The sequence below is a fragment of the Postia placenta genome, assembly GCF_002117355.1.
Source record: "Postia placenta MAD-698-R-SB12 unplaced genomic scaffold POSPLAscaffold_6, whole genome shotgun sequence".
Classification (NCBI taxonomy): domain Eukaryota; kingdom Fungi; phylum Basidiomycota; class Agaricomycetes; order Polyporales; family Adustoporiaceae; genus Rhodonia; species Rhodonia placenta.
This window is the reverse complement of record NW_020169837.1, coordinates 358,845-368,809: the sequence shown is the minus strand read 5'-3', so window position 1 is coordinate 368,809 and position 9,965 is coordinate 358,845. Positions and strand designations below refer to the sequence as shown.

The 9,965-nt window shown below is 51.3% G+C and overlaps 3 protein-coding genes across 3 annotated transcripts; 1 reads left to right on the top strand and 2 right to left on the bottom strand.

Annotated features, from left to right (window-relative positions):
- Positions 1–49: 49 nt before the first annotated feature.
- Positions 50–5,556, top strand: POSPLADRAFT_1055973 (hypothetical protein; the record flags this gene model as incomplete). Its single annotated transcript, XM_024480715.1, has 14 exons — positions 50–205; positions 261–372; positions 428–551; positions 598–800; positions 855–1,078; positions 1,134–1,266; positions 1,320–2,956; positions 3,010–3,407; positions 3,460–3,614; positions 3,671–4,443; positions 4,505–4,538; positions 4,592–4,735; positions 4,789–5,045; positions 5,104–5,556. Coding segments are annotated over 14 exons (4,803 nt in total), but the record flags the coding sequence as incomplete, so codon positions are not given.
- A 160-nt stretch (positions 5,557–5,716) lies between these two features.
- On the bottom strand, positions 5,717–7,781 carry POSPLADRAFT_1180728 (hypothetical protein; the record flags this gene model as incomplete). Its single annotated transcript, XM_024488778.1, has 8 exons — positions 5,717–5,999; positions 6,048–6,165; positions 6,227–6,284; positions 6,342–6,534; positions 6,794–7,250; positions 7,306–7,406; positions 7,431–7,578; positions 7,630–7,781. The coding sequence occupies 8 exons, from the start codon at positions 7,779–7,781 to the stop codon at positions 5,919–5,921; spliced, it is 1,308 nt and encodes a 435-aa protein (XP_024339393.1). The 3' UTR covers positions 5,717–5,918.
- Positions 7,782–9,495: 1,714 nt separating this feature from the next.
- On the bottom strand, positions 9,496–9,948 carry POSPLADRAFT_1141167 (hypothetical protein; the record flags this gene model as incomplete). The annotated part of the gene is made up of 1 exon (XM_024485264.1): positions 9,496–9,948. A coding segment is annotated over one exon (453 nt), but the record flags the coding sequence as incomplete, so codon positions are not given.
- Positions 9,949–9,965: the final 17 nt, after the last annotated feature.

Below are 9,965 nucleotides of genomic sequence, written 5' to 3'. Positions count from 1 at the left end.
GATATCCTGTCTAGGGGGGGATTTGGTCCGATGCTCAGTTTGCTTCTAGGCCATCGAGTTTGGTGCGACTGCGCTCATCAACGTCAGCCTTCGGTCGATCCTGTCGCTTTCTTCCGAGAGGCCTACTCGGGTCGAAGTGAAACTAGACTCATCGTATTGGACAGTCGAATCTCTCGCACCTCGTGGGCAATGTGATGCAAGTGTAGTAAGCAGACCTTCATACTTCTTATTGAATACACGATGTCGAGCACGACATACAGCAACAGAAGCGTCTGCATGCTGACGGCTACCTGACATTTGAGCCACCGGAAGCTTTGGACGATGTGGACATTGTAGCAATCAGGAAGCGATGCACGAACAATGTCGATTCATGTGCGTGACGGCAAGGTGGTGAACTGGCCTTCGTACTGACATTGAGTATGTCCAGCATTTTACAAGTCGTTGTCCTATTTCTCTACGTATGGACCACGACTACGCCGTGTAACGAACGCCTATTACAGTGAGAAGGAAGCTCTTGTCTCCATCAAGGGCATGGATGAGACATTGCTACGGTACGTCATCTTACGGTCCTCGATGCTGTTTCTAAATTGGCGCCAGGTCTGGAAGATATCGCCTACATCCCGCCATCCTGGACGCCTGCCTGCACATGACGGCATTCCGGCCCTTCAATGGCAACTATGATCACAATGCGTACTATCTTCCTGCTCATGTTGACGCCGTAATTCTGCACCGTAATGTTCATGAGAAGCCACTTCCGCGTCATCTCTATGCGCACGTCGTGTTTAAGGGATGGACACCAGGTTCGTTTCGCTCTTATTCGCGCGCGACGTGTGCTGACCACCTCGCGATCTCAGAACAGATATTTTACAATATTGCGCTCGTGGATGACCTTGGACGACGCATATGCACCCTGCAATCTCTGGCAGTGGAAAGACATCACATTGATCCATTACCGATGATCGTTCGCCCACTTCACTTGATCTATCAGCCTGCATTTGTATCTGCAAATTTGGACGTGCCGCAATCTGTGGAGAGCAACGGCAATTGCAGGTCGATATGGGATGTGGACAATGACATAGTGAGCTGACGTCGATGAGGTGGCCAGTTTTACAGCAGCGCTGACGTTGTATTAGATCATTCCATGTTCCACAGTGTCTGTCCCCTTGGATGACACTGCGCTACGCGATGTTGTGGCGCTGCGATGGACGTTGGCATCCTTGGCCTCTGAGGGCCAGCGCGTACTGCGACTAGCCATCATGACCACGGGTAAGATGCAACACCATCTCTGGGCCGCGAGTATCATCTCATTCTGGATATAGAGCCGCACATATTTCCATACGTGACGTCGGTCCTCAACGCATTCCCTTCCATCTTCTACGAGATCTTCGTGGGCGACGAAGGCCAGCGCGACATATGTGCGTTGGGGCTGCAATCTGGGGTCGTGCGGACCGCCGACGTAGATGCGTTGCTCAAGGATGAAGAACCTTCGAATCCCCAGTGCTACGACATCGTACTCATCCGTAGTGTCTTGCATGAAGGTGTTAAACTCGCTCATATCATCTCCGGAGCGGGTCGCTGTCTGGTACCCGGAGGCGTTTCGATAGTGACTGCGCAGTCGCATATGCCTCAATTTTGCGACGAATGTGAAGGCTCAGGAATGTACGTTATAGATCGCATTACGAATACGCAAGGCTCCTCGCCCACAGCCACCATCATTGGCCGTAAGACGTCCATCGGCTATCTTACCGCCGCATCTCGAACACTGTTCGAAGAGGAAGCAGCCTTCACATTCAACTACACTTACGGCGGCGAGATAGACCTTCAGTGGGATCTTAGCGGGCTCAATCCATCCGAGGAACTGGACATATGGGTGCTAGCTGTCGAGGGTCGTGACGGTGGATTGGCCGCTGGCCTACTCCGCGCTCTTCGAAGAGAGTACGTCACTTGGACGATCCGGCTCGTCACTTTCCCCGACACCTTTACAGAGGAAATGAAGAAGGAGCATCTTCTCAGACTACCGGCGGCGATGAAGAATGAGCCAGAAATTATGATATCGCCTGAAGGCGACTTCCTCGTTCCTCGGCTGGTCCCAATCCCGTCTTCGGTCCCAGAAGAGTACGCAAGGTGCAAGGCCCTGGATGAAGACGTTCCTCCTGGGAAGGTGCTTGTGGATATCCGATTCTCCTATACATCCAGTTCATGCTCGGCCGTTATTGGTACCATCAAGAAATCGAGGGCAGCGTCTCTGGCAGCAGGGACACACGTAGTGGGCATTCTCGATTGCGCGCCGCCTCAATGCTCAACGGTTGATCCTGATGTTCTACATCCTGTATCAGTTGATATTCTCAACCTGGGGACCACAGCTGCCATTGGCCTCCTAGGTTTCCTCTCCGCGGTTCTTGCGCCGGGATTATGCACCTTTAACTTCAAGCATCTGAAGCGACTACAGTCCATGCGCATCCTACTAACGCACGCAGACTCGCCAATCGGGCGTGCAATCGCATTCCTGTACTCCGCTTTCAAGATCGAAGTTTTGCAATTCCATCAAAATGCTACTATGCTGGAACTTGCCCGTGCGGGTACTGACGGCTTTCACTTGATTATTTCTGGGTATGCGGAAAGCGAAACGGCCCACATAAGATTACTGCGCTCTCTACTCCGATCTGGCCGAGGAAAAATGTTCATGTGGAACACTGCGGGAGGGGACATTGTCGACATTCTTCAAAGAGACCCTTATCTTATCCAGGATGCTCTTACTGTTGCAGCTCCCCTGCTGGAACAACACGCAACGTTGTTACACTTTACGCCCTCTTCCCCACTTAGTCCTGTGTTGAACGCGGTGGACTCATCCCTTCATACACCAGACCGTATTACGCTCTTTCATGCAGATAAAACGTACCTTGTCATTGGCGGGATTGGGAACATTGGCGCGCATTTATGCAAGTACATGTACGAGGTACGGATCTTCGTCAGGTGTATCACAATGCCTTTCTAACTTAAGCTTTTCAGAGAGGCGCAAGACACCTGATTGTCACATCACGTCGCGGCCGGTCAGGGCTAGAGGACATCACGAACCCCACAGTGCGCCGCCTTTTCCTTTACATGGAAAGTCTAGCGGACCTGGACCTCCGCTTGGAAGCAGTAGATGCCCTTTCTTTGTCCGACATGGCCAACTTGGTCAGGTCGACGAACATGGAGATTGGTGGATGCATCATCCTGACCGCCGTGCTCTCCGACCGGACTTTCCAGCACACAACAGAGGCCGACTTCAAGGCCGTTTTTGCGGGCAAGTTAGGTGTGCTGGAGACTTTACGAGGTGTATTCGATGTCAGTCGCGCGGACTTCATTGTCGCGTTTACTTCCATGTCTGGTCTATTTGGATTCGGTGGACAAACGAACTACGGAGCGTGCGTCTTTCATTCTGTAGTCGATCGACCCATTGCTTAAATGATCAATTAGGGCCAACACCGCGCTGGAAGATGCGATATCGAATATGACAAATGCATTTGCTTTTGTATGTCCTGGCATCCTAGACTCATCCCTGATGTTGGCTGGCCACGAACTGGCAGTGCCACGTCTAGGCCATGCAATTCAGTGGTCTATTTCCGCCGAAGGTGTGTAAACTCCGATAGACAGGATGGTGTTAATGACGGTGAAACCTATTACGCAGAGATGGTGCTGTGGTTCGACGATGCGATGACGCGGTATCGTAACCAACGTTTCACGCGCTACGTACCAGACATGGATTGGGAGGCGCAGAACCGTACTCTTGGGATGACAATCCTAGGCGAGCATCTTATAAGCAGTCAAGCATCCGTCCAGACCTCCGCAGAAGACAGAGGCGACCAGATTGTGGACCTTGTCCGCACCACACTCAACATTGCTGCTGTCGACCTCTCTAACGACACGCCTCTGACGGCATACGGCATCGACTCGCTCTCCGCCGCCAGGCTCTCACTCCTGCTTCGTCCATACGTTGAGGTCACGCAACTCCAGCTGCTCGCCAACGTAACGGTAGGCGAGCTGTTGCGCCGTGCTTCGCGGAAGTCACTGCAGAATGTCTCTGCGATTGGAGTAGTGACTTCTCAGCCTAAGGACAAGGTCATGCAGGATCTTGTCACGAAGTACGCGCCAAGCACATGTGATAATGACGTGCCGACAAGCCCATGTCCAGAGCCCATGGAACAGACGGTGCTCATCACTGGAACGACGGGCGCCCTTGGGTGCAGCATACTAGCGCAACTGCTCTACAAGGATCAGATCAAAACTGTATATGCCCTAAACAGAACGTCTACGAGCGGATCTACTTTACAACAGCGGCAGGTGGCCGCCTTCATCGATCAGGGCTTTTCCAAGTCCTTGGCTACATGTTCGAAGCTAGTCTTGCTCGAAGGCACCTTGAAGAACACTGATCTTGGGATAGACAGTCATACTATGAACGACGTTCGTTTCTCGCACTCAGCATTAATATATGAAGTGCGTTCGACTAATCATTTACTTACAGATATTGTCCAGCGTGACACATATCATCCACAATGGTCGGATATAGCTTCTCTTTTGTATGAATAGTATTCTGACCCTCATGCACCAGCCTGGACGATCGACTTGTATTCTCCGCTGGAGAGCTTTGAGGACCAGCTTGTCGGCACACGCCACTTACTAGATCTCGCTGCTCGGAGCAAACTTTCCACACGTCCTTCCTTTGTTTTTATCAGTACAGTCGGGATCTACCAAGGTAATATTTTTTTATTACCTCTATAGAGCATCCTCACCAAGCACATGCCATAGAACACGACCAGTCCACCCCAGCCCCGGAAGAGTCGATCACCTCTCCCCATATAGCCATCCAGAGCGGATACACCGAGTCTAAGTGGGTTGCAGAGAGACTCGTGCAAACGGCGGCGCAGTTGGGAATGCTGAACGCGAGCGTCTTCCGCGTCGGCTTGTTGACTGGTGGCGCGAGCGGTTCATGGGACATTAATCACTGGTTTCCCGCACTCGTACAGTCTGCGACGTATCTTGGCTGCCTGCCTGAGGGTCACGAGGTGCGATTATTATATCTGCCCTACTCCGATTCGTATCGAGTAATTGCTCTCCCCGCAGATCATTTCCTGGATACCAATGGACCTCGCCGCCACTGCGATCGTGGAACTGTGCGGTGTCCCTGCAGACACGTTGCATCTCGTGCATCCGCGCCCAGTAACATGGGATACCATCATGCAGCCGCTGGCCTCCGCGCTAAGCGTGCCGCTAGTTCCTTACGCCGAATGGTTGGCGCGCTTGGAGAGCCTTGCTGAGGACCAGGAGACGTCTGCCCACGGGAAACAAAATGAGCGAGCGGCATTAAGGCTTCTGTACGTTTATCGCAAGGCACACTCGACGCTGGCGACGCCGCGCAGGTTAGAAGAGAGCATGGGCTTGATGCCGCGGGTTGCAACAAACAAAGCACCGCGTCTATCCAGCGCCTTAGCGGACCAGGCTGTGCGGCAACTGGGAACAGGGGATGTTGAGAGGTGGCTGTCATACTGGCGGTCTGTGGGCTTTATTCCGCCTTAGCCCGTATTTAGTCTGTCCACCTTCCAGAGGTTGTAGGGTACATTCGCGTTGTGCGCTTATACGCCTTGTGTACATGCTACGCGTTTGTATAATGTATCACGTAGACAGCAAATATTCAGACAGATTTTTTATTAGAACCTGTCAGCGAGCGCTGGGGATAGGAGTGTTGACAAGCTGAGTATATTTCAAGGGGTGTATACGTCTACAGTCACTGGCATAGACAAGAGCATCGTACGTAGCCCATATTTACGTTATACAAGTCGAAGCTCCGGGATCTACATGCGCTAAGGGGGTCGCTATAATCTGGGTTATGAATCTCACAAATTTTATATCGTCCTAAGAATGGACGGTCAATATGGGGATCAGACAATCTGCGTGCGCTTCCTGGATGAGTATAACAGCCTCGAAACGATCAGGGTCATAGAGCCAGCCAACATGACGACCTAATGAGTGGTAAGTCCAAGGATAGACAGTATACAATTGGAACGCACACTGCTGAAGACGATTGGTCTGAACCATTGGTGGTGCGTGTCGTACAATGCTCCATCGATGGGTGTGCCTGTGAGGATCGCGAAGGAGTTGACAAAGTATGTGAGCCCCAAGCGAATGCTAAGCAAGACGGATTCGTGAGACACTGATACACATACTGAAGTACAACCTTGCCACTCACCCAATTTCCTGCACATTATTCGCAACACTGGCAGCGGTGGGCAGTATCAAAGCCATGACTATGATAGCATATTTCAGCCCCTAGGTGAACAAGTAACACACAGCGACGTGCCAACCTGCACCAGAGAAGAATCCATACAGTATCGAAAACACAATAACGGTTCCTGTGTTGACAGCGCCGAACATGGCGAAGACGAGTCCACCTGTGACGATGACAACAGGCACAAAAATATTGAACGTGCCGATACGATCCGCGAGCAAGTTTGGTACGATGCGCCCAGGTATTGAGGCTGCATTCAATATAGCAACCTATATGCTAGCGTCAGGATTTGGTGGAATACAGAGAATGGATGCGAGTGATATTTCCGGTGTAGAATGCGAGCGCCTTAGATAGGCGATGCACGTCCATCCATAGTTGTAGGTAGAAGGCTGTGTCGTGGTCAGGTTGATTTTGATTTTGGGTGATCATTCTAACTGCTGCGTACACACGAAATTCACTCCCCAAGTTGCGAAAAAGCTCCTGAAGAGTTCACGGTGAGCATCCGTCATCGACGAGCATGTTACCAACTAACCCTGATAAGAACAAGAGAAATGCGCGGTCCGTCATTATCGACTTGACCTCAGATACGGAACCAGATGGTCGACGCTTGACACTCGGTAGAGGGGCCGTCATGACACTGTTAGCGATTATGACAAGTCCTAATGTAAGGAACGCCGTCGCACGGACAGCCCACGCGAAGCCGGCTCTGCCATAGATCATATTATTGAGCATGATTGGGAATATCACTCCGCCGACACCTGAGCCTGCACAAGGGTCATTTGACTCGCCCATGAAGTAACTGGTGTGAGGCGTCTGACCTGTCATGACAATACCCATTGCAAGAGAGCGATGCTTGCTCCAGTGATGCGTCTGTACTGACATGGCTGGAACCAGCATAAGCCCACTACCTATACCCATGCCCACCCCTTGAGAAAGTATAAGTTGATAGTACTGGTGTGGATCGGCCAGCGATAGCATGAACATGCTGCTCGAACCAAGCTGTGTCACTAGATCGCGACGTGAAGCAAGATGTAACTCACGAGAAGACATGTAGGGCGCTCCCAGCAGCTAAGGTATAGTGAAAGTGTCCCAGATCGAAGAGCTTTCCGGCTGGCAGACCGACAAACAGCATGAGAAAGGTCTAGAAAGCGATTAGATCAAGAACTGTAGGAGAGGTGAGAACCTTGAGGCGTGCCTGCAAGGAACCAATCCAGCTGATACCGGATGAACTCGAAGAGCCTAACAGGACATAATAGTCCTGATAGACACCGAACGACATGCAGTACCCGAATGTGGACGTGAGAACACAGAATCTGTGGGATGATGATGCACCCAGTCATCTACTTCTAATGCCAAGGACATACCCTCCCAAGACAGAGAGCCATGCCCATAGGCCGCCATCTACGGGTGTGATATGAGGAGGACCAATTGAATGTTTGTCGATATCTTCGAGTGTAAGGTCAGGTCGGGGAATGGACAAGTCTGAACCCTTGACGTCTCCTATCACAGTCTGCATGGCCAGATATTGCTGTAGTAGCTTAGGAGGCGATGAAGAAAGTATGGGTATACGTATCACCGCTGAGATATACCGGTCAATAGACTGTATATACTGGAGGAGAGCGTCAAGTTGCTTGCCTACAATGTTTGCATGAGATATGGTGGCCACTATTTATCGCGGAGGCGGCGTCTACAACCCTGTGATAACCTGCTTCTGCTGCTGTTTTGAAATTGGGCTTCTTTACCTTTGAGGACACCACGAGCTCCGGCAGGACGTGAACGCGCCCTGAGTGGCGATTGCGCGGCCGTGCTATATCCTATATGCAAAGTCATTCAGTCTTCAAGGCTTCTCTCCCAGGTCCCTGTGCCTGATAGCCTGACCAAATCAAGCAGAGCGTGGTGTGTTTTGACAGAGAAGAGGAAACAATATGTAGAACTCGTGGTCAGTAGTACCCATTCTAAATGAATGACGCTGCGAGAATTCAAGTTGTTCAATGTCGCCATACCGTGGCCAAGGGGAGCACAAACAATTAAGGCTCATGCCCGGCTTCTGGCCCACACGGGTATCCTGGTAGCACCGATTCCACCAAACCCGTAACATGATCCCGGAGTTTACTACCTCCTCGATGAGCAAGGTTTTTGCGGATGTCAACGAGTAGCGCTTTGAGGAGACGCGCGGCTGAGAATATACCCGTCCTTTGGGGTGAGCGAAATCAGGCCAACGAACTCTAGATAGTAGTCTCAGTGATTGAGATTTCGCGTCTAGGAACTGAAGGCAGGGTCATGCGACTCCTTCTCCTCACCTCGTTGCCGGGTACCTGACGCGGCTCCCACCGCACGAGGCAACGATTCACCTTGTCTTGTATCAGACCACTTAGCGCCCTTGAAGCGCCCGCATGTAACGGTCACAGCAGACCAAATGCCCAGACCCCTGTTCGCGATGGTGGAATGCGGATATGATGGGTACGAGACAACTGAGTATTGGTACTCTGAACTTACTTCCATTCTTATTTATTGTAAACATGGATAAACCTCGACATGTGATAAGGAATAGTCACGTAGAGCGGACTTCTGTTGTTTTTGCTCACCTCGGCTGAAGTCCGTAAGTCATTCATGCTTGTTTACATACCTTTACTTGTACTGACTCCCTGTAAAGGATTTTTTCTCTCGTTAGGTATACCAATCAGCATTGGGTCAGTTGCCTGCCAGTCGTCCCAATCGTTCCCACAATTGGGGCAATTAACCGACGACTGTACGACAGTCGAAAAGTCGCGTCGACATTTCCCGCGGTTTGCGCAGACACGGCCTGATGGTCACGTGAGCAATTCTGGTGTCAGACGCCCAAAGAGTCCCGAAGAGGCAGCAGATCAAGGCACAGACCGAAAAAACAAGCGACCAAAACAAGCGACAAGAATCTCGCCTCCTCGAACAGCGACAAATAGAAATTGCGAAGAGCGCCGTCCGCTATCAGCGCAGAACATAGCCGGCCATTCTTCCAAAATTATTAAAGACGGGCCGTGACGCGTTAGAAGGGACATGCCAACAAGTATGCAGATATTAACAGATGATTGGGGAATGAGATTCCTGGTGACGCACGGAGGCAGTGTCCCAGTAACGACCAGGCTTCAGGGAAAGACAACAAGTATAGCAATGACAGTAATACGAAGTCAGTATCTAGGAAGCCTGGACCAGATTGCATGAACAAAGCGTTATACATGCGAGTAATACTCCTTTCAGCTGCTGCGCATGAATCCCGTAACACGCCAATATGAGAGCCACCTTTCTACATCTTCCGGTCCCAGTTGCTGTGTGCTCCCTTCCTGAAGAATACGCGAGATACGTACAGCTTTGTCCATGGCAACCCGTGGCATCAAACCCATACTTTCCTCCAGTCGCTCCGGCGTCGCCAAGGCCTTTCGGTAGACATATAGAAGACGTAGCGCTGCCTTGTCGTTTTTGCCCGCATGCGTGGCATGCACATCTCCATCTTCTGCCAGACTCTCAAGGCGAGCAAGCCATTCAACGTACGGGACCAGAGGGACATTGAGTTTCGACGCAAGTGGCTCCATGATGGCGTTCCATCTGACCGGCTGCGGGTGGACAAGGTGTAGCGTATCCGCTGCAATATCGCACATATCAACGATGGTAGCGGCGGCGAGATCCACAGGTATCCATGATACGATCTGCAGCGCAGTTGTCAGCC